Source organism: Dreissena polymorpha, chromosome 15 (assembly GCF_020536995.1).
Source record: "Dreissena polymorpha isolate Duluth1 chromosome 15, UMN_Dpol_1.0, whole genome shotgun sequence".
In the NCBI taxonomy this organism is placed as follows: Eukaryota; Metazoa; Mollusca; class Bivalvia; order Myida; family Dreissenidae; genus Dreissena; species Dreissena polymorpha.
Window position 1 is genome coordinate 63303470 of NC_068369.1, and position 24481 is coordinate 63327950.

General features: G+C 36.8%; 1 protein-coding gene across 4 annotated transcripts in view; it reads left to right on the top strand.

The window, feature by feature from the left end:
- The window catches only part of LOC127859943 (galactocerebrosidase-like), a 46189-nt gene that overhangs the window by 11461 nt on the left and 10247 nt on the right, over positions 1-24481 (top strand). For 3 of the 4 annotated variants that reach the window (XM_052397582.1, XM_052397583.1, XM_052397585.1), the window contains 15 exons: positions 75-143; positions 534-597; positions 1338-1426; positions 5619-5783; positions 8867-8905; positions 9281-9417; positions 10200-10317; positions 12114-12151; positions 13382-13506; positions 15648-15787; positions 16374-16463; positions 18346-18435; positions 20038-20179; positions 21995-22166; positions 22554-22720. In XM_052397582.1, coding sequence (XP_052253542.1) covers positions 75-143; positions 534-597; positions 1338-1426; positions 5619-5783; positions 8867-8905; positions 9281-9417; positions 10200-10317; positions 12114-12151; positions 13382-13506; positions 15648-15787; positions 16374-16463; positions 18346-18435; positions 20038-20179; positions 21995-22166; positions 22554-22720 — 1645 coding nt within the window. The remainder of the gene's footprint in view (positions 1-74; positions 144-533; positions 598-1337; positions 1427-5618; positions 5784-8866; positions 8906-9280; positions 9418-10199; positions 10318-12113; positions 12152-13381; positions 13507-15647; positions 15788-16373; positions 16464-18345; positions 18436-20037; positions 20180-21994; positions 22167-22553; positions 22721-24481) is intronic. The other variant, XM_052397584.1, reaches the window with a different exon arrangement.

Sequence of the window (24481 nt, forward strand, 5' to 3'; positions counted from 1 at the left end):
TAAATAATTTGTGTAAACATACCCACAGGTTGATATAATTTTTTGTGGCTAAAAGTTGTTGATTTGTTTTGCAGGCAACATCAAAACTTTTGATGAATTACCCAGAGGAACAAAGAAATCAAATTCTCGATTATCTCTTCAAGGTAGGGTATCACGCTGTTAGAATGTACTTACAAACTTGGATGTGTAATTTGAGCAAAAGATTCCAGGGTTTCTGATATTGTTTAGTCTAAAGTGTCTGAACATGATGTTGCAGCAAGCAGGCTTAACATTGTCAATTAAAGCAGGCAATTTTAATCTCAATTCAAATAATCTACCATGTGGTGAAGTTATATAAGTGGTGACTTAATATGCCCCAGTAACGTTCCAAACAAGATTTCTCGTAATACAGATAAGCGCTGTCTACAATTATGGTGTCAGTATTGAAATTTGCCACAGTAAAAAAAAGCGTCACCACATTTGTTAATTTGTTGCATTTTGCAACAATTGAAAACAACCGTGAAATCTCTGCTATTTTACCTGCCATATTTCAGCCAGGGTTTGGAGCCTCCCTTCAGATGTTAAAGGTGGAGATAGGAGGAGATGCACAAAGCACCGGTGAGTGGAAATTTGGCATCATTAGATCAATAGAATCTTTTAAGTATCAAATTGGCACTGACATTTTGCCTTAATCCCAAGTACTTTCATATATTTTTAGCATTATAGATGACCATTGAGTTTTCAAATGACATATAAACAAAAATAGAGAGTATTTAGGAAGTTTAATGCAGCTGTCAGAATATTAGTATTAGAGTACACATGGCATAACACAACAATAAATGTTGAGAACTGCTATGGAAAAGTCCATTGAAATCTTAGGGTGTAATATGTCATTTGAAATGTTAAACCTCACACAAATCTCAGATTCTGTCACTATACATCATAGGCTTGTGAATTAATTTCATAGAGCTGATTGTATAGTATACGGATATTTGTTGTACCCTTCAGATTGTATTATAGGGTAATGCCTGTTTTGATAGAGTGACTGTGATGAAAAGTGAAATTAAGAATGACCCAAAAATACCTTATGGGGGCCTAATTTTTTCAGACGGTAGTGGTGCAGGACTAGTGGCTTTAAACAGATTTGGTCACCTCTGCTCTTATTAAGTATATTGCTGGTCAGTCTTGTAGAGTAGAAAACCCCTATTGATTTTGAGATCAAGAGATTAAAGGTGGAGATCCTATGACCATGCAATATTAATAAAATATATTGACAATTGCACTGATGGACAAGCTGGGTGCAGCTTGCTGACAAAAATGTTTTGAAAACTGGATGTAGATATATAATTGTAATTCAGATGGTACAGAAGCATCTCACATGCACTACCCCTGGGACGAGAATTATCAGAGAGGCTATGAGTGGTGGCTCATGGTAGAGGCAAAGAAGGTGAGAATATGGTCCCTGGACTCTGTCTAAGCCAGTCGATACGAGAGGAGCGACACTGTCTATAACAGTCTATATGAGAGGGTGTGACTCTGTCTATATGAGAGGGGGTGAACTCTGTCTATACCAGTCTATATGAAAGGGGCGACACTTTCTATAACAGTCTATCTGAGAGGGGGAGACTCCGTCTATACCAGTCTATATGAGAGGGGTTGACTCTGTCTTTACCAGTCTATATGACAGGGGCTGACTCTTGTCTATAAGAGTCTATATGAGAGGGGATTAATCTGTCTATACCAGTCCATATGAGAGGGGAGAACTCTGTCTATACCAGTCTATATGAGAGGGGAGAACTCTGTCTATACCAGTCTATATGAGAGGGGAGAACTCTGTCTATACCAGTCTATATGAGAGGGGAGAACTCTGTCTATGCCAGCCTATATGAGATTGGGTGAACTCTGTCTATGCCAGCCTATATGAGAGGGGGTGACCCTGTTTATCCCAGGCTATATAAAAGGAGATGACTCTGTTTATACCAGTCTATATAGTCTATATGAGAGGGTGTGACTCTGTCTATGCCAGTCTATATAAGAGGGCGTGACTCTGTTTATACCAGTCTATATAAGAGGGGGTGACTCTGTTTCGACCAGTCTATATAAGAGGGGGTGACTCTGTTTATACCAGTCTCTATGAGAGGGGGTGACTCTGTTTATACCAGTCTATATAAGAGGAGGTGACGTTGTTTATACCAGTCTATATGAGAGGGGGTGACTCTGTTTATAACAGTCTATATAAGAGGGGGTGACTCTGTTTATACCACTCTTTATGAGAGGGGGTGACTCTGTCTATGCCAGTCTATATGAGAGGGGTGACTCTGTTTATACCAGTCTATATGAGAGGGAAGAACTCTGTATATACCAGTCTATATGAGAGGGGAGAACTCTGTATATACCAGTCTATATGAGTGGGGATGAATCTGTCTATACCAGTCTATATGAGAGGGGGTGACTCTGTCTATACCAGTCTATATCAGAGTGAGTGAACACTGTCTATACCAGTTTATATGAGATTGGGTGAACTCTGTCTATGCCAGTCTCTATAAGAGGGGGTGACTCTGTCTATGCCAGTCTATATGAGATTGGGTGAACTCTGTCTATGCCAGTCTATATAAGAGGGTGTGAACTCTGTCTATACTAGTCTATATGAGAGGGTGTGAACTCTGTCTATGCCAGTCTATATGAGATTGGGTGAACTCTGTCTATGCCAGTCTACATGAGAGGGGGTGACTCTGTCTATGCCAGTCTATATGAGATTGGGTGAACTCTGTCTTTGCCAGTCTATATGAGAGAATGTGAACTCTGTCTATGCCAGTCTATATAAGAGGGGGTGACTCTGTTTATACCAGTCTTTATGAGAGAGGGTGACTCTGTCTATGCCAGTCTATATGAGAGGGTGACTCTGTTTATACCAGTCTATATGAGAGGGGAGAACTCTGTCTATACCAGTCTATATGAGAGGGGAGAACTCTGTATATACCAGTCTATATGAGAGGGGAGAACTCTGTATATACCAGTCTATATGAGAGGGGAGAATTCTGTATATACCAGTCTATATGAGAGGGGATGAATCTGTCTATACCAGTCTATATGAGAGGGGGTGACTCGGTCTATACCAGTCTATATCAGAGTGAGTGAATACTGTCTATACCCGTCTATATGAGATTGGGTGAACTCTGTCTATGCCAGTCTATATGAGAGGGGGTGACTCTGTCTATGCCAATCTATATGAAATTGGGTGAACTCTGTCTATGCCAGTCTATATGGGATTGGGTGTGAACTCTGTCTATGCCAGTTTATATAAGAGGGGGTGACTCTGTTTATACCAGTCTTTATGAGAGAGGGTGACTCTGTCTATGCCAGTCTATATGAGAGGGGTGAACTCTGTCTGTACCAGTCTATATAAGAGGGGTTTGAACTCTGTCTATACCAGTCTATATGAGAGGGAGTGACTCTGTCTATGCCAGTCTCTATGAGTGGGGGTGAACTCTGTCTATACCATTCTATATAAGAGGGGTTGAACTCTGTCTATACCAGTCTATATGAGAGGGGTTAACTCTGTCTATTCCAGTCCATATGAGAGGGAGTGGCTCTGTATATACCAGTCTATATGAGAGGGGAGAACTCTGTATACACCAGTCTATATGAGAGGGGATGAATCTGTCTATACCAGTCTATATGAGAGGGGGTGACTCTGTCTATACCAGTCTTTATCAGAGTGAGTGAACACTGTCTATACCAGTCTATATGAGATTGGGTGAACTCTGTCTATGCCAGTCTATATGAGAGGGGGTGACCCTGTTTATACCAGGCTATATAAGAGGAGGTGACTCTGTTTATACCAGTCTTTTTGAAAGGGGGTGACTCTGTCTATGCCAGTCTATATGAGAGGGGTGACTCTGTTTATACCAGTCTATATGACAGGGGAGAACTCTGTCTATACCAGTCTATATGAGAGGGGGTGACTCTGTCTATACCATTCTATATAAGAGGGGTTGAACTCTGTCTATACCAGTCTATATGAGAGGGGTTAACTCTGTCTATACCAGTCCATATGAGAGGGAGTGGCTCTGTCTATACCAGTCTATATGAGAGTGTGTGAACTCTGTCTATGAAAGTCTATATAAGAGGGTGTGAACTCTGTCTATACCAGTCTATATGAGAGGGGGTGAACTCTGACTATACCAGTCTATATGCAAGGGAGTGACTCTGTCTATACCAGTCTATATGAGATTGTGTGAACTCTTTCTATACCAGTCAATATGAGAGGGTGTGAACTCTGTCTATACCAGCCTATATGAGAGAGGGTGAACTCTGTCTATACCAGTCTATATGAGAGGGAGTGACTCTGTCTATACCAGTCTATATGAGAAGGTGTGAACTCTGTATATGCCAATCTATATAAGAGGGTGTGAAATCTGTCTATACCAGTCTATATGAGAGGAGGTGAACTCTGTTTATACCAGTCTATATGAGAGGGGTGACTGTCTATACCAGTCTATATCAGAGTGAGTGAACACTGTCTACACCAGTCTATATGGGATTGGGTGAACTCTGTCTATACCAGTCTATATGAGAGGGGATGAACTCTGTCTATACCAGTCTATATGAGAGGGAGTGACTCTGTCTATACCAGTCTTTATGAGAGGGTGTGAACTCTGTCTATGCCAGTCTATATGAGAGGATGTGAACTCTGTCTATACCAGTCTATATGAGAGGAGGTGAACTCTGTTTATACCAGTCTATATGAGAGGGGGTGACTCTGTCTATACCAGTCTATATCAGAGTGAGTGAACACTGTCTATACCAGTGTATATGAGATTGGGTGAACTCTGTCTATACCAGTCTATATGAGAGGGGATGAACTCTGTCTATGCCAGTTTATATGAGAGAGAGTGACTCTGTCTATACCAGTCTATATGAGAGGGTGTGAACTCTGTCTATACCAGTCTCTATGAGAGTGGTGAACTCTGTCTATACCAGTCTATATGAGATGGGTTGAACTCTGTCTATACCAGTCCATATGAGAGTGACTGAACACTGTCTATACCAGTCTATATGAGATTGGGTGACCTCTGTCTATACCAGTTTATATGGGAGGGGGTGAACTCTGTCTATGCCAGTCTATATGAAAGGGAGTGACTCTGTCTATACCAGTCTATATGAGAGGGTGTGAACTCTGTCTATGCCAGTCTCTATGAGAGGGGGTGAACTCTGTCTATACCAGTCTATATGAGAGGGGTTGAACTCTGTCTTTACCTGTCTCTATGAGAGGGGGTGAACTCTGTCTATATCAGTCCATATGAGAGAGAGTGAACTCTGTCTATACCAGTCTATATGAGAGGGGTTGAACTCTGTGTATACCAGTCTATATGAGTGGAGTTGACTTTGTCTATACCAGTCTATATGACACGGGTGGGGTGTTATTTACCTATGTAGAGGTGTTCTGCCTTCATAACCCTTGAAAGGAGAACTCATGGAAAAGGCAAATAAGGATATAACATGATCCCCAGAATTCCTATTAATTTTCAATGCATTTACGCATAATTTTAATTAACATTCATTACCTTTGGTTAACTATTATTCTAAATCCTAAAGTATTCTGAAATTGGGAATAAATGTGAATCCTGTCTTTTCAGAGAAATAGTGACATCTTGCTTTATTGTCTTCCCTGGGCATTCCCAGCCTGGATTGGGGCCAGAAAGAGGGACCCCTCCAATGACCCTGAACTGACGGCCTCCTACGTTGTTAAGTTTATCCAGGGGGCCAGAAAATACTATAATCTCACCATGGACTATGTAGGGGTATGTTTTGGGGCCAGGTTTTACTACAATTGCATCATTGACTATGTAGGGGTAGGTTATGGGGCCAGGTTTTATTACAATCCCACCATGGACTATGTAGAGGTAGGTTATGGGGCCAGGTTTTTACTACAATTCTACCATTGAATATGTAGGGGTAGCCATAGGTTATGTGGCCAGGAAATACTACAATACCAACATGGACTATGTAGGGGTAGGTTATGGGGCCAGGAAATTCTACATTCCCGCCATGGCCTATGTAGGGGTAGGTAATGGGCCTGGTTATTCCACAATCTTACCATGGACTATGTAGGGGTATGTTATGGGTCCAGGTTATACCACAATCTTTACATGGCCTATGTAGGTGTAGTTGATGGGGCCAGGAAATACTACGCTATTACCATGGACTATGAAGGGGTAGGTTATGGGGCCAGAAAAGACTACAATCCAACCATAGTCTATGTAGGTGTAGGTTATGGACTATGAAAGGGGAGGGGGTAGGTTATGGGACTAGGGAATTATACATTCATATCATGTAATATGTTGTGGAAGGTGGATGGGACTATGGGATTATACATTCAAATCATGTCATATGTTGTGGTAGGCAAATGGGGCTATGGAATTATACATTCATATCATGTCATATGTTTGGGTAGGCAAATGGGACTATGGAACTATACATTCATATCATGTTATATGTTGGGGTAGGCAAATGGGACTATGGAATTATACATTCATATCATGTCATATGTTGGGGTAGGCAAATGGGACTATGGCATTATACATTCATATCATGTCATATGTTGGGGTAAGCGAATGGGGCTATGGCATTATACATTCATATCATGTCATATGTTGGGGTAGGCGAATGGAACCATGGCATTATACATTCATATCATGTCATATGTTGGGGTAGGCAAATGGGACTATGGCATTATACCTTCATATCATGTCATATGGTTGGGTAGGAAAATGGAACTATGGAATTATATATTCATATCATGTTATATGTTGGGGTAGGCAAATGGGACTATGGCATTATACATTCATATCATGTTATATATGTTGGGGTAGGCAAATGGGACTATGGTATTATACATTCATATCATGTCATATGTTGGGGTAGGCGAATGGGACTATGGCATTATACATTCATATCATGTCATATGTAGGGATAGGCAAATGGGACTATGGCATTATACATTCATATCATGTCATATGTTGGGGGTAGTCGAATGGGACTATGACATTATACATTCATATCATGTCATATGTTGGGGTAGGCAAATGGGACTATGGCATTATACATTCATATCATGCCATATGATGGGGTAGGCAAATGGGACTATGGCATTATACATTCATATCATGTCATATATTGGGGTAGGTGAATGGGACTAGGGCATTATACATTCATATCATGTCATATGTTGGGGTAGGCAAATGGGACTATGGCATTATACATTCATATCATGTCATATGTTGGGGTAGGCAAATGGGACTATGGCATTATACATTCATATCAGGTCATATGTTGGGGTAGGCGAATGGGACTATGACATTATACATTCATATCATGTCATATGTTGGGGTAGGTGAGTGGGACTCTGGCATTTTACATTCATATCATGTCATATGTTGGGTAGGCAAATGGGACTATGGCATTATACATTCATATCATGTCATATATTGGGGTAGGTGAATGGGACTATGGCATTATACATTCATATCATGTCATATGTTGGGGTAGGCAAATGGGACTATGGCATTATACATTCATATCATGTCATATGTTGGGGTAGGCAAATGAGACTATGGCATTATACATTCATATCATGTCATATGTTGGGGTAGGCGAATGGGACTATGGCATTATACATTCATATCATGTTATATGTTGGGGTAGGTGAATGGGACTTTGGCATTATACATTCATATCATGTCATATGTTGGGTAGGCAAATGGGACTATGGCATTATACCTTCATATCATGTCATATATTGGGGTAGGTGAATGGGACTATGGCATTATGCATTCATATCATGTCATATGTTGGGTAGGCAAATGGGACTATGGCATTATACATTCATATCATGTCATATATTGGGGTAGGTGAATGGGACTATGGCATTATACATTCATATCATGTCATATGTTGGGTAGGAAAATGGGGCTATGGAATTAAACATTCATATCATGGAATATTTGGCGGTAGGTGGCTGGAATTTTGGATTAATACAATCACACAATAATTTATGTGGAATATAGCTTTATTGGATTTGGGAATTATATAAAGGATATTTGTTAGTTTAGGTTTATTTTAATTTACGAGTGGTCAGAGAAATTAATATTTTCATCAGCCACTAATGATCTTTTTCTGATAATCTATTGAATCAAAGTGTTTCGTTTTTTTTTAATGCTTTTACTTACATTGTACGCAATTTGATATTTTAAAATGGTAAAACTGGAATATTTTGCGGAAATGATAATGTCATGATGCCTAGCATAAGACACTATTTCATAATAAAACATTGAACATTATCAATTATTTTAAATGTTATTTTATTACTGTTCACAGTTATTAATACCAGTTTTAAAAAAAAATAATTGTACCATTAACTGTTAAATAAAAAATAAAAAGTGTACATAATAATAAAAAAACACAGCCAAAATATGACGACTCTGTTTTTAAAAAAATGTATGCCTGCAAATGGACCATGCAGGTGCAATAGAAAAAGACAGTATTTTATTTTACAAATTTTAGGTGCTTTAAACAGACAAACATCTGATCAATTTGTTGTTACCTATTATAAGCAAATCAAATGAAAATTTGCCATATTCACAACATGAAGGCTTTTATTTATTATATTAAGTACACAATGAACATTATTAGAAGTGCATTCTTGCAACAAAGCTTTGTTTGAAATTCTTTCATCTGTCTGTAATGAATTGGAAAGAAACTTTATTCTCGTAAGAAAAGTTCAGACTTCACACTTAATACTTAGCCAGTAAAACACAAAAATATGAGCATTCATGAATTAACCAACTTAAGCCAGGCATTGAAATAAAAATTTGTATATTTCCAGATATGGAATGAGCGGCCATACAGTTCAAAATATATAAAGGTAAACAGTTTGTCATGTTGATGTTTGTTAAACACCAGTGGATACTGTATCCATTAGATATACAATTGTATAATATACCAGCAAATGGACTCAACAAATTGTTCCTTTAGCTTGTTTCACTTAAGAGAACCAGAGGTTTAATAAGAATTTTGAACTTTGGGATGAAGTCCAGCATTCTAGGCATTATATACCATCATTGGTCTTGCGCTTTTGAATATAACCTTTGTTATATGAATGTCTCATCAAAATTATAAAACTTTTCAGTCAAATAATAATATTTTACTTTATACAAACCAATAACATTTAATTATTGAATTATTTTCAGCAGACCTGTTATTTTATCTGTTGAGTCTTTTGTACAACATAAATCTTCAGACGCTGAGACAAATGTTGGATGAGGCTGGTCTGGACCGGGCCCCAAAGATTGTGGCATCAGACGATTTAGGCTGGGAACCAATAGCATCAGACATCCTGGCAGACGAGGAACTCGCAAAGGCTGTTGACATTATTGGGTAATATCATGTAATTGGCTATAGTTACACAAAGGCTGTTGATAATATTGGCTTATGTCATGTAATTGGCGGTAGTTACACAAAGGCCGTTGACATTATTGGCTAATGTCATATAATTGGCTATAGTTACAAAAAGGCTGTTGACATTATTGGCTAATGTCATATAATTGGCGGTAGTTACACAAAGGCTGTTGACATTATTGGCTAATGTCATATAATTGGCGGTAGTTACACAAAGGCTGTTGACATTATTGGGGAGTGTCATGTAATTGGCAGTAGTTACACAAGGCTATCAATTTCGTTTAATGTATAATATATAAATATATATATATATATATATATATATATATATATATATATATATATATATATATATATATATATATATATATATATATATATATATATATATATATAAATATGATACAGTCATTGTAAGGATCTTGACAGTATTTATTATGTTTGTATGATTAAACACAGAAACCATGTCCATCCATATTGAAGGTCAAATGTCAAGGTCATAATAAGTCCTAAGAGAAACACACAATTTGTCAACCATAGATGGATTTTCATATTCATTATATATTGAGATTTTTCTCACACAAAACTAAAAGATTCTCGAGTTCCAATGTCATGGTCTTAATTCAATGTCAAATACAAAATGTAAAAAATATAATAAATCAATGCTTTGAGAATTGGTCTCATGTTACTCTCCACAGACTTCAATAACTGCATATAATATTCATGATATTAATATGACTTAAATTCATAAATGTTTTCAGAGTGCACTACCCTGGAACTACAACCACTCAAAAGGCCATTGACACAGGCAAGCCCCTGTGGTCCTCGGAAGACTACAGTTCCTTCAATGATAATGTGGGGGCAGGCTGCTGGGCCAGGGTAAGAAATGGGGAACCAGATAGGATTTATGAGCCAGGGTAAGAGATGGGGAACCAGTAAGGAATTATGACTCAGTGTAAGATATTGGTACCAGATAGAAAATATGAGTCAGGGAATGAAACACCAATAAGGAACTATGAGCTATGATAAAAAATGTGGAACCAGTTGGGGAGTTTTTGAGCAAAGGTATGTAATGGGATACCAGTTAGGAATTATTAGCCATGGTTAGAAACGGGGAGCCAGTTAGAAATTATGAGCCAGGGTGAGAAAGGGGGAACCAGTAAAGAGTTATGAGCCAGGTTATGAAATGGGGAACTTGTAAGGAATTATGAGCTAGGGTAAGAAATGGTGAATCAGTGAGGAGTAATGAGTAAATAGGAAATGGGAAATAAGTCATGAGTTATGAGGCAGTATGATAAATGGGGACCCAGTTAGGAATTCTTAGCCAGGAAAAGAAATTGGGAACCAGTTAGGAATTATGAGCCAGGAAAAGAAATGGGGAACCAGTAAAGAATTATGAGTTAGGGTAAGAAATGGTGAACCAATAAGGAGTTATGAGCCAATAGGAAATAGGTTAACCAGTTAGAAGTTATGAGGAAGTGTAATAAATAGGGAACCAATTAGCAATTACGAGCCAGAGAATGAAATAGGGAACCAGTAAGGAATTATGAGTCAGGTTAAAAAATGGGGAACCAGTAAGAAGTTATGGGCCAATAGGACAATGAGAACCAGATAGAAGTTTTGAGGCAGTGTAAGAAATGGGGAAACAGTTAAGAATTATGAGCCAAGGTATGAAATGGGGAACCAGTTAACTCATGTACCAAATTACTAGAGGAGTTATGATCACATATAATTTAAAAATAATTGCCATTGCATGTCTTTAACAGTTCAAATGATTGTACATTGTTTCCAGGAATATCTCAATAACAAAAAAGAAAAGCAGTTTGGACAAATTTCATGGGTTTTTTTTACTTACTATTCACAAGTTTTTATTCAAATAAGTATGGATGTTCTATAACAGAAAGGAGCTCCATTCCAAGCAAAATTGTTTATATGTAAAATTGCATAAAGTGAATATGATGTAGTGTTAAAAACATTATCAAAAACAAAGAGTCTGAGCTTAAAAGGCAGCCCTGACTACAACCTGCAATTCTAAAAATATATAGTTCAGATTTGACTTTTATGTTCAGTATGTCACCTGTAGATTGAATGTTAAAAAAAAGTAGTATGCAACCTTATTGAGGCTACATCTTGAATTTCACTATGGAAGATGATGAAAGACAATATTTTGTCGATTCCTATTTTGGTTTAATTTAATTGTGCCACAGAAAAGTATCTTCCCAGTGCTCTGGTTTGTATACAACCATTGAGTTGTTAAATGGTCATTAAACCCTAATTTATTCTTTTTATTGCTATTTAACTTGTGATGCTATAAGGACACTTTATTTACATTTAAAGGTTTTATAAATAGTTCTGGGCAAAATGTGAAGTTTTTAGCTCCTAAAACTTGTTTTAGTCCCCAATGCCAAGTATTGACACAGGTATGTGTATTAGATAATACACATACCTGATTGACAGTTCCAAGAGTGTGACCCTAGTTTTGGCCACTGTTGTGTGTTTGTTTTGTACATGCATATCTTGTCAACATGTGTTTTGTGCCTAATTGTTTGCAAGGTTACTTGCCATAAGTAAAGAGCCACATGGCATTATAAGGTTCCTCTCCTGCTGGTGCATACTTGTCAATGGAGATGCCTTTGCTGATGCTTATTTTCACGACAATTTCAACTATGTTTCAGATACTGAACCAGAACTATGTGAACGGCTACATGACAAGGTAGCACTTTTGCTTTGTATGTTTTAGATGTTGTCAATGTCTTTCATGACTGTGTTGAGCCATATTCTGGAAAAACTAGACTTTATTCATGTACCTAGAGTGTCATCCCAGATTAGCCTGTGCAGTTTGTACAGCCTTATCAGGGACGACTCTTTCTGCCTTTTTCTACGAAAGGTGGTTCCTGCTAAACAAAAATCCTGTTAAGGTGGAAATGGTCAACCCTGAATAGCTTGTGCCAACTGCGCACACAGCTAATCTGGGATGACACTTTACTCACATGCATTAATTAAGCCCAGTTTTCCAAGAGTGAGGCTTGTATTACCAACATCCTTCATTAAGCTGTTTTATGACCACATGACTGGGGCAATTACATTCTTACTTGATCTTATTTGGGTCCCCTAAAGATTGTGTTGCGCTTACAAACATTTTAAACAGGTGCATGTGTAATTCATCAATGTTTCAGCTGTGTTGACTGACAATTCCTGCTGTTGGCGCTTATCTGTTTCTTTACGATTGCAGTTTTTCACTTTTTCAGAAGCCTCTACATCAAGTCAGCTAACAGTTACTGTAGTAAGAAATAGCAGGAATGTCTCAGTTGTCTATGTCCAACAAAAATGATGATAGTTATTTGAGACACTGATAAAAAAGTATGGGCTCTGAGCATCTAAAACACAACCTTTTTCGAAGAAATAAAACATAGCTTAAAAGGACTTGCAATTTGCACCACAGGTTCATAGTCCAAATCTACTGTAAACAAATGTAATTTAAATGCCAAAATGTGACCTAAGGTTAAACTCTGTTATCTAAAGATGTCGATCTGTGTACATATGGCAAACAAATGCTGTTTAACTTCTTTAGCAAAATTTTCCAGAAACCTAAAAGCCAGCTACTTTTATTATGTGTTATTATTTCAAGCACAATTTTCAGGAACAAGATAGCAAGCTTTTATGTATTTCAATTTTAAGCTTAATTTCCTAAAACCCAATAGCCGGCTTATTTGTTTATATTGTATTTTAGGTTACTAGTTTAGCATTATCCTCAAACCTGATATCTGGCTAGTATGTGTTATTATTACTTCAGCAATATTTTTTGGAATCTCTTAGCAGTCTATTTTGTTTTCCTATTTTAAGCACAATTATCTGGAACCTCTTGGCCAGCTATTATGTGTTCCTATTGTTGGAACAATTTTCTAGAACCCCATAGCCAGCTATTATGTGTTACTATTTTTAGCACAATATCCTGGAACCTCATAGCCAGCTATTATGAGGACCTTCCATATGCGCGGGATGGACTTATGACAGCAGACAGTCCTTGGAGTGGCTACTATAGAGTGGATGCACCCATATGGGTCACAGGTATTATTATTTGTAAACCATCATGGATCATATGTACCTTTCAATTCAAGCTCTGTCTGGTGAAAACGTATCATGGCTAATGCCTTTTTTTTCACCCTGTAAACAACCCACTTCTACTGCCCAAGTGCACCAGTGTTTCTGTTGACACCTTTTCAGTGATTTAACAGCAAATTATTTATTTTAGTAGGCCTTCACACACTCCGTGGTGTTGTGATGTGAGGGGTCAATAATTTCTATTGATAGATGAATCGTGAAATAAATGCCCATTGCATTTCATGTCCCAATCAAGTCCAAAGATACTATGATCCTGTGTATTATACCACATGAGAAAAACCTACCAAAACAACAACTTTGTATATCAAACACATTGAATGCTGACCAATACACATTTATATCATATTTCACCTACATGAACTATGGTTTTCCACTTAGTTGGAGAAAATTGTGTACATACATGTATTTCATTAAGCTAAATTAAAAGTTAATAGATGATTAACTTAAGAAGAACAGGGATTGATGTGCGCACATCGTGTTAATCAATTTACACATGTTCGATGGGAATACCCAATTCCTGATTGGATATCAAATAAAGGCATTGCCCACATTTAACTTTATGATGTCATGCGCATAGTGCTCAATTACGTTTAATCTTGGAATATAGACAATGGTAGTGTTCCTGCAATTCTTTAACACATTTATTGTTAATATTGGACATGCATTAAGATTTATTTGGTAAGTAATATATTGACTAATGACTGAATTATTGATCTTTTAGCATCCCGGTGGGACAGTCCTGCCTTTTGGTCATATGTCCCAACGATTGTTTACGGAATGAACTTATTAAGACCTGACAAATTCTGGCATGTATGCTATATCATAGCTGCTTATCCTATATGAATCACAATTATTTGTATCATTATTAGTCCCCTTTAACCAGAGGGGACTTTAGATTAGCCCCCCTGGTTTGTCCGCTTGCCCAAATCAGGGTCCTGCATTTATGAAACTTAGTATGAGGATAAATGGCCATATGGGAATTGTATGGGTAATTTCAGTTTTTTCATCTCAAAAAAATTGTGGTTGGAATGGTTTCGGACATTATTGAAAACTTAAATCTGGATCCTGCAATGACTGAATATCTACCTTAGCTAGATTCATTAAACTTGCTATGTGAATAGAGGACCATGTGGTTATTATGCAGGGCATGTATCTGTACTAAGGAATAACAGGAAAGTTTTTTTTGACAACATTGGGATTGCTATGGTAAGAGATGCTTTGGTTACACAATCGACAACTAAAATCTTGATCCTGTGGTAACTCAAAAAGTATGTACCGTAATAACTCAAAGTTTTGAGCACTTAAAAATAATAATTTTGTTTCTGTCTGAAAATTAAGAGACACAAAAATAGAGGTGTTTGAAAATTTTGAGACACTTTAAATATTGCATAAAGTTTGGATACGCATATGTAATGTGTATAGTGTCAATTGTTCAACAAATAATTGCAATTGCTCGTAAAATACAGCGCCATTAAGTATAAACTTATTTTATATATGTTTCACTTTAAGCTGTCGGATGTAAACTTTGTCTATTACCAATATACATAGCTATTTATCCAATAACGCAAATGGCATGGTCAAATGCCTTAAGGCATCAGTCTTCGAGGTTTTATGACTGTAAGCACGATCTTAGTGTCACATGTAACAGGGAAACCCTCTGGAAAAATACCATTGTATAATAAACTGTCTGTAAATTAAGATTCATTAATTATTGACAGAAACCCGTTTGTCTGAAAATTTAGAGTCACGAAAAAAACGGGGATGTCCGAAAAATTCAGTGTCGTTCCTTTTTAGCCATAGCAGACTGAAGAAGATAATCTTGGACAACATTAACGCACATGCATTAAACCAAGTTTTCTGTGTCACTCTCCATTCAGCCCATACAGCCCAGTCTGTGTCACTCTCCATTCAGCCTATACGACCCAGTTTGTGTCACTCTCCATTCAGCCCATACAACCCAGTTTGTGTCACTCTCCATTCAGCCCATACAACCCAGTTTGTGTCACTCTCCATTCAGCCCATACAACCCAGTTTGTGTCACTCTCCATTCAGCCCATACAACCCAGTTTGTGTCACTCTCCATTCAGCCCATACAACCCAGTTTGCGTGGCCAGGATGGTACTACGCACCCCAGGGGTCGGGATCGTCACTTCTCAAGGACGGAGGAAGCATGGTGTCACTGGTCAGCTGGGACAGTACCCAGTTAACTATCGTCATAGAAACCATGGTAAGTATTTTATGGGCACACACAAACAAGATGGAAATAGGTTTTTAGACCTAAAACATAATTTTTATGGACGTGTTGTTAGATCTGAAACAATAATTGTTTATAGATGGGTTGTTAGAAATTAAACTTAACCAATTATGAAACAATATCGTTTTAGGTGAAAACAAGTTGTTTGTCTCCACCAACCTACCAGACCATAATTTGTTGTGGCTATGCTAAACTTCCTTGGGTTTTTGTGGTTGGGTGTTTGATCATTTTTCATTAATTTAATAAAATGATATTTGATAAATTAACTTAAAATTATCTGAAAGTACTTAAAAAGAGAATGTTAGATTTAGATAAGGGAAATTCTGCATGACATTACATGTTTTTATTAAATTCGAGTTGATTTTTAAAAGTTAAAGAAAGAAAGAAAAAAACACCAGTTTTTTTTGGGCTTATTTAACATTGAAAAATGAATTGATTTTTGGTCATGCCAGTCATTTATTCACAAATTTAAACAGGTTAGATATAAATGCACATAATGTGATTCTTCGGTCAATTATCAAGGCACATTATGTGCAGGGTTATTTTTCTATTTTTCCAGAGTCGCAACCATTCCATGTGTATCCGTCCATACCTGCCAGAGTATGAAGTCAGGCCCCAAAACATCTCCATTCAGCTGCAAGGATACTTTGTATACATGTTTATCTTTCTATCTTCTTACTAGAACTAGTACCCTTTAAATGATGTTTTAATTTTAAGGAAGAACACTTATTTTTATTTCATCTTAGTTTGAACATCCTACAATAATGGGTTAAATCATGATGGCTTTTACTGGCCTCTGGGGATGTTTTAAGACCAAAAAACCATACTGTCGCTATTATAGCATCTTTTTAAATAAAACTGAAACAAATGAGTATATTTATAATGGTATGTTTATAGTACATGTAAGGTGTAACCCAAACTTGATTGTCTTTACCTCAAAATTTAAGCACAGTGTTCTATTATGTATTTAATTTACTAAATAAAACCCCTTTTTATGCCATAACATACAAATAATTTTATATCATGCTCTAACATTTACCATATTGGTATATTTTTCCAAAACATAGAAATAATTACATTGTATTACCTAAGATACCAAAAATATTAAGTTTTACCCTTACATATTATTGTTGCATTTTATGAGTTAACAGCATACATGCCAGAAATTTTCGGGTCCAAATCAGGACAGTCCATTAAAAATGTCAGGACATTTGACCAAAAAGCAGGACACCTAAAATGATCAATCGTGCCACCTTTAATGAAGTCAGTAATCAGCTAATTACTTACAAAACCTCATAATTTCTGGCAAATATTGACGATAAACGTGTTTAGAATTGCATGAACACAGACGTTTTCCATTTTACGGAAGTAAACAAACATGTGCACTATGTGGATGAATCCATTTGGGACTAAGGCAACGTTCAACGGGATTTGCGCACATCAAGCACTGTTTTTATTTAACCAATCATCCATTAGCTCTAAATTTAGATTGATACAATATGTACAAATTATTTTCTGAAAATCAGTCAAAAACGAAAGTAAATTTATGTCTCTGGTATCGGTCAGCGCTTGATTTGTTTGACATATAATACACTGAATACCGCGTAATTATAGTATCTTTGGATTTGATTTGTGCCTTGAAATACAAAAAGCAATCTGCTTATTGCACTACGATTCAGTTTTCACCAGCAATTAACGACCCTTATCATAAAAATACCCTGATGTGAATGCCCGATAAAATCAATAATTTGCCGATATATCGCTGATAAGGTGTCAAAAACAACACTGGATCACTGAACTAGTAGATATGGTTTGTTAATAGGGGGCAATAAAGGAATTAGCGATGGTAGTTAAAGCCAGACGTAGCTTGAATAGGGAATTTTATTGTGAACTTATAGAGCGTTTATCGTTTTGTACGAATGTCGGAACAAATAGTGTCACATCGGGACACTGGGACTAACACCCCAAAAGCAGGACTGTCCCGCCAATATCGGGATGTCTGGCATGTATGGTTAACAGACCTATAAATGCATGTTATCCTCTTACATACATGTACTTCTAATTGCATAAATTCCATAACTTACTGATAATTGTATGGTATGCATTCACATGCCAATAATTGTATTTTATGGACGTACACATCAAGATTTGTATTTGATGCCCTAACATTCAAATAATTTCATGTTAACCCCGTTTTATACCAATCTTGCATTTTATGCCTTAGCATTCATTTAATTGTATTTTATGCTGTAATATACCAATATTTATATTTTATGCTCTTATATACCAATTTGGATATGTTATGTCCTTACATTCCAAAACAGGAATGGAATTCCCTAACATACCAAAAATTGCATTATATGCCATAACATATCAATGATTGTATTTTATGCCTCAAAATACAGCTAATTGTATTTTATGCTCTTACATACCAATAAGTGTATGTTATGCCTTAACCTACCAATAATTGTATATAATGATGTATATATTCATTATATGCCTAAACATACCAATTACTGTATTTATTCCAGGCACAATTGACGAGCATGTTTGTTCACTACAGCAAACTTGGTTTTGATGGCGAGGACTCCATACTGTTCAAAGACATGGGAACCATACCAGTAAGCAATCCAAACAGTGCCTTAGAAACTTCAATATGAGCCATACTGTGCCTTAGAAACTTCAATATGAGCCATACTGTGCCTTAGAAACTTCAATATGAGCCATAATGTGCCTTAGAAACTTCAATATGAGCCATACTGTGCCTTAGAAACTTCAATATGAGCCATAATGTGCCTTAGAAACTTCAATATGAGCCATACTCCAGGAAAACTGGGCTTAATGCATGTGCGTAAAGTACTCCAGATTAGCCTGTGCAGTGTTTACATGATAATCATAGACGACACTGTCCACTTTTATGGAATTTCCTGTTTCAATAAAGTTTCTTTCAAATGAAAATCCAGTCTTAGTGGAAAGTTTCATCCAAAATAATCCTGTGCGGACTTCAAAAGCTTATAATATTGGAGAATATCTTACCCCCATGCACCAGCTAAGCTCGGTTTTCTTAGAGCAAGGACCATTTAGATTAAAAGTTTATCTCAATGCTTATTTTAACATTGGTTTCGATTTTAATGCAATTCTTAGTGAAATTTCAAGGTGTATCATTTAATTTGACTTATTTAATTCTTGTTTAATTGTTGATGATGTAGGCTGTACTTTTCTTTATAAACAAGTCTTGTGTGAGAGATGTTTTTAGTTGCACGAACCTAATAAGATGCTGGCCTCTGACAGCTATTTAAACAAGAAACCGTCGGAGTCGGGTGATGCTCCCCAAATGTTTTTTTTGTCACAATATTGCACTATATATTAAGATAAAAGGAAACGTCTTAAGGGCACAGTAGTTGGGGGGGACAAGAATTTTTTATAGAAAATTTCAAAGGGCCATAACTCTGTGAAAAATCATCCAACCAGAACCCGCTGATAATATGCACATCTCCTCTTGGTAGTGAAGCTTCCCATAAAGTTTAATTGAATTCTGGTCATTAGTTGCTGAGAAATAGCCCGGACAAAAATTGTGCACGGACGGACAGACAGACTCACACACAGACAGACGCACACAGTGACAGACGAAGCGGCGACTATATGCTCCCCCCCAAAATAAATTTTGGGGGAGCATAATAAATGAACAGGCTTGCCTTCACTGTCACCCTTGTTTTCTATTATCAAGTGCATACATGCCACTGCTTCATCAGTTTGTTGTATCCTTTCATCCCCATTAAGGTGGTGACTGAAACATTCTGGCATGTGATTCGTCAAATATTCTGGTGGTTTTTCCAACAGTCCAATATACAATGTGTCCAATATTCAGAGAGTGCTTGGAACTGTCCAATTTGTTAATTGTCAAATATTTAGTTTGCGTACGGAACAGTCTATTTTGTGATTTGTCCAATATTCAGATACTGTTTGGAAAAGTCCAATATCTTTGTCTATATTCAGATGGTGTACATGTATATAACTGTGCAATATGTGATTTGTCCAATATTCAGGTGTTGTATGGAAAAGTCCAATATGCAATTTTGCCAATTTTCAGTTAATGTTTGGAACGGTCTGATATGTGCTTTGTCCAATATTAACAAATTGTATGGAACAGTCCACTCATGCTTAACCATAATATTCAGGTGGTAAATGGAAGAGTCCAATTTTCGCTATACCGTTATATTCAGGTTGTAAATGGAACAATCCATCTAAGTCTGGGTGTAGATGAGATGTACACATTGAATACCATCGGGGGTGGCCGTAAGGGCAATAGCAGCAATATTCCACCGCAAAAACCCTTCCCACTGCCGTACATGGATGACTTTGAATGTAAGTAAATATGAACACATATTCATTCAGGTTCAATCGCATAAGTTTATAAACTTAAGTCAACTTTGATTATTTGTCCTTACAGGTGGTAACAGAGGGGACAAGAGGTTTATCCTTGGTTCGTCTATCTGGCGGTTTCTCTGTTTGTCCGTCTGAATCTTGATCCTGCTATATTTCATAAAGTGCTTAAAATGGATTTATGAAACTTAGTAATACTTTTTATGTGGCCATATGGGAAATATGCATGATATTCCATTTTTTTTTGTCAGACAAAAATTGTGGTTGCTATGGTTAAATAGAAATAAAAAAATTATATAAATTTGTTTCTTGATTCTGCAACAAGTAAAAAATGTGATGAAGATCTGAGTGTAGATGAGAGGTTATATGGTAAACCAGAATGTTAATCATTTTGTCTGTCAAAAACGGCTAGATCCCGCAATGATCTTTGTTAGACAAAAATGATTAAAAACTAAAATCTGCATCCTATCATAAAATAAAAGTACTTGAGCTAGGTTAATGATACTAATGGAGATTTTCTGTTTAGTCTAACAATCCGGTGAAGGACTGTTGTACTGCTACCGGTATTTTGTCTGAGGGAGGAATATAGAATTTGGCTTATCCGTCCATCCGTCTGTCACAAAACATTTTAGGGCTTTATCTTAGAAACTATGTAAGATATCAGCGTGAAACTTCATAGGTGGAAAGATATCAATGAGGAAAGTGCCATGCTTAAGAACCATAACCCGACACTTTCTTTAAGAATTATTGTGCTTTGTTTGTTTTTAGTATGATGAATTTTTTCTCTGCTAGATTTCAGGTACCATGCAAGATTTCAACATGAAACTTCGTAGGTGTATTGATATTAATGAGGAAAAGTGCAATGCATAAGAACCATAACCATTCACTTTCTAAAATAGGAGTTGTTGCCCTTTGTTGTTTTTGTATGATGTAACTTTTCAAGATACGCTTCAAGATTAAACATGAAACTTCATAGATGTGTAGATATGAATGAGGAGAAGTGCAATTCATAAAAACAATTACCCTACACTTTATTATTACTTATTAATCATTACCCTACACTAAATGATTATACTGTATATCAAGGGATTTGCACAGATTCATAAACGAAAAGAAACTAATCCTCAACTGGGCTCAAATCACTAATCCTTTGAGTAAAATATTTGCATTAAACCACTCTGCAATCTGTGGTCATACAGTGAGAGGTGTATTTTTTTCAGAATTCTCCAAATTATTCCATCATTTCCTGTTTGTAACACTTTATCATTTTCAGGTTTTCAAATTGTCAAAATTTTAGAGTATGGTTAATGTTCAGTGTAACTATTTCCTCGAAAATATCACAAATACAATGAAAATTTGCAAATCTGAAACAATTGTTTTCAATTTTGTCAATTTTTCAAAACATGAAAAGGTTCCTTTAAAGCCTGTTACCTCTCTAAACAGACCATTTAAAGTAAAATTCTCTGATGCATGTCAAAACTGACCTTTTAAAGCTCAATTTTCTGTAACCTCTCTGAACTGACCATTTTAAAATAAATTATATCTTACCTTTAAAACTGACCATTTGAAAATTAATTATCTCTTACCTTTAAAAACTGACCATTTAAAAATAAATTATCTCTTACCTTTAAAAACTGACCATTTAAAAATAAATTATCTCTCACATTTAAAAACTGACCATTTAAAAACGATTTCTCTGTTACATGTCAAAACTGATCGTTTAAAGCTATATTCAGTGTTACCTACCTCTACACACTGAACTTCTGCAACTCAATGTTATGTTTCCTCTCCAAACAGCGTATCAAGAGTTCATGGAGCCATTTAACCTTGCCCAGCAAGTTGGAGCCTTTGAAATCATAAAAACAACCAGTTCCCATGGTAACGTTGTACGCCAGATGGTTTTGGAAGCGCCGATATTTTGGTGTGAGAAAGAAACGAGCCCTTTTAACATCATCGGAAACACGAGCTGGTATAACCAAGGAACATGTCGTAGATTGATGTGATATTACCAAGGGGAAATGTATTGTCAAGTGTTTTTTTTGTTCAGACTTATAAAATAAGCTGTTATTGTAAACATGAATGTCCCATGAGTTTTGTATAAAAATGTATTCTGGTTTGATTTTTGCCTATAGGAACAGAAATACATAGGGGCCTAATTTTAATTATTTAAAACTGCGAATAAGTGAATTATTGTATTATCACTAATTGTCAACTGTATTACCTTGATAATTTTGCACTTTTAGTTGACTTTATTGATGTCTACATTCTCTGGTATATATTTAGGTCTGACATTTACTTAGAGATATTGCCTACATTGGTGGAGTGTCAATATCACCATCCTCTGGTATATATTTAGGTCTGACATATACGTAGAACTAGACGTCTACATTGGTACAGTGAATGCTACGTCAGGGGCCTATGTAGCAGCCAGAGTCAACAAGGGTGGTTGTGAGTCGTTTTCTGCCGAGGGCGTTTTCTTCTTCATCTTTCCTGGACAGGGAATCATTGTCACTGGAGACCTAGGTATGCCACGCTCTAGAACATTGGGGCTTTATGCATGTTCTTAAGCATAGTCCCAAATTAGCCAGCATAGTTCACGCAGGCCACGCTCTAGAACATTGGGGCTTTATGCATGTTCTTAAGCATAGTCCCAGAATAGCCAGCATAGTTCACGCAGGCCACGCTCTAGAACATTGGGGCTTTATGCATGTTCTTAAGCATAGTCCCAGAATAGCCAGCTTAGTTCACGCAGGCTTAGCAGGGATTTCACTTTTCGCCTAAACTGGATTTTTGTTTAACAGAGACTTTCTTTAAAGGAAAAATGTCACTACCAATTGCCTGGGTTTTTCTCCTCTGTCCTGTGCCTACAAAAATAGGTGCCATTTCCAATCCAAATCGTTCATTTTTCCAAATCCAAAAAATATTTCCAAACCATTCTTGCGCTTAAATCAGAAAAATAAAAGTTGTTTGTATCAGAATTCCCTATTATTAAGTTTCACATATATATATTGTTTTAACTGGATTCACAATAATGGTCAGCTGTCCGTATGCCTGTCTGTCTGTCAATATGTGCAATTTTCATTAAACTGGTATTGACGAAAAGTTATAACTGTATTTTTATACACCCGTATAAAATACGGGACGTATTATGTGAAACCCCTTGGCGGGCGGGCGGGCGGGCGGCGGGCGGAAGGCATCACTTTGTCCGTACTCTAATTCAAATTGTATTCATCCGATCTTCACCAAACTTGGTCAGCAGTTGCATCTAGTTGATATCTAGGCCAAGTTCGAATATGGGTCATGCCGGGTCAAAAACTAGGTCATAGGGTCAATAAGTGCATTTTCAAAGGGGCCACTTTGTCCGGACTCTATTTCAAATTGTATTCATCCGATCTTCACCAAACTTGGTCAGCAGTTGCATCTAGTTGATATATAGGCCAAGTTCGAATATGGGTCATGCCGGGTCAAAAACTAGGTCATAGGGTCAATTAGTGCATTTTCAACGGCGCCACTTTGTCCGGACTCTAATTCAAATTGTATTCATCCGATCTTCACCAAACTTGGTCAGTAGTTGCATCTAGTTGATATCTAGGTCAAGTCCGAATATGGGTCATGCTGGGTCAAAAACTAGGTCAAAGGGTCAATTAGTGCATTTTACTTTGTCCGGACTCTAATTCAAATTGTATAAATCTTATCTTCACCAAACTTGGTCAGTAGTTGCATCTAGTTGATATCTAGGCCAAGTTCGAATATGGGTCATGCCAGGTAAAAAACTAGGTCATAGGGTCAATTAGTCCATTTTCAACAGCGCCACTTTGTCCGGACTCTTATTCAAATTGTATTCATCCGATCTTTACCAAACTTGGTCAGTAGTTGCATCTAGTTGATATCTAGGTCAAGTTCGAATATGGGTCATGTCGGGTCAAGAACTAGGTCATAGGGTCAATTAGTGCATTTTCAACGGCGCCACTTTGTCCGGACTCTAATTCAAATTGTATTCATCCGAAACTTTTAAACAACTTTTTATCCTGCGTCAAAGTGGTATGGGGGTATAAGTCACATTCAGTGACAAAGCTCTAGTTCAAGTTGAATTCACCGAACTTGGTCAGAGGTAGTATATAGATTATATATCAGTCAGGTCTGATTGGAGACATGCAACCGATTAACACATGCAATATTTTTATGCAATATTTTTATCCAGTTTTATTTTGCGATATTTTCATCGGGTTTATTTTTTTCGCGATTTTTGAATTTTTTTTTTGCTTATTTCCAAAACAAATACAT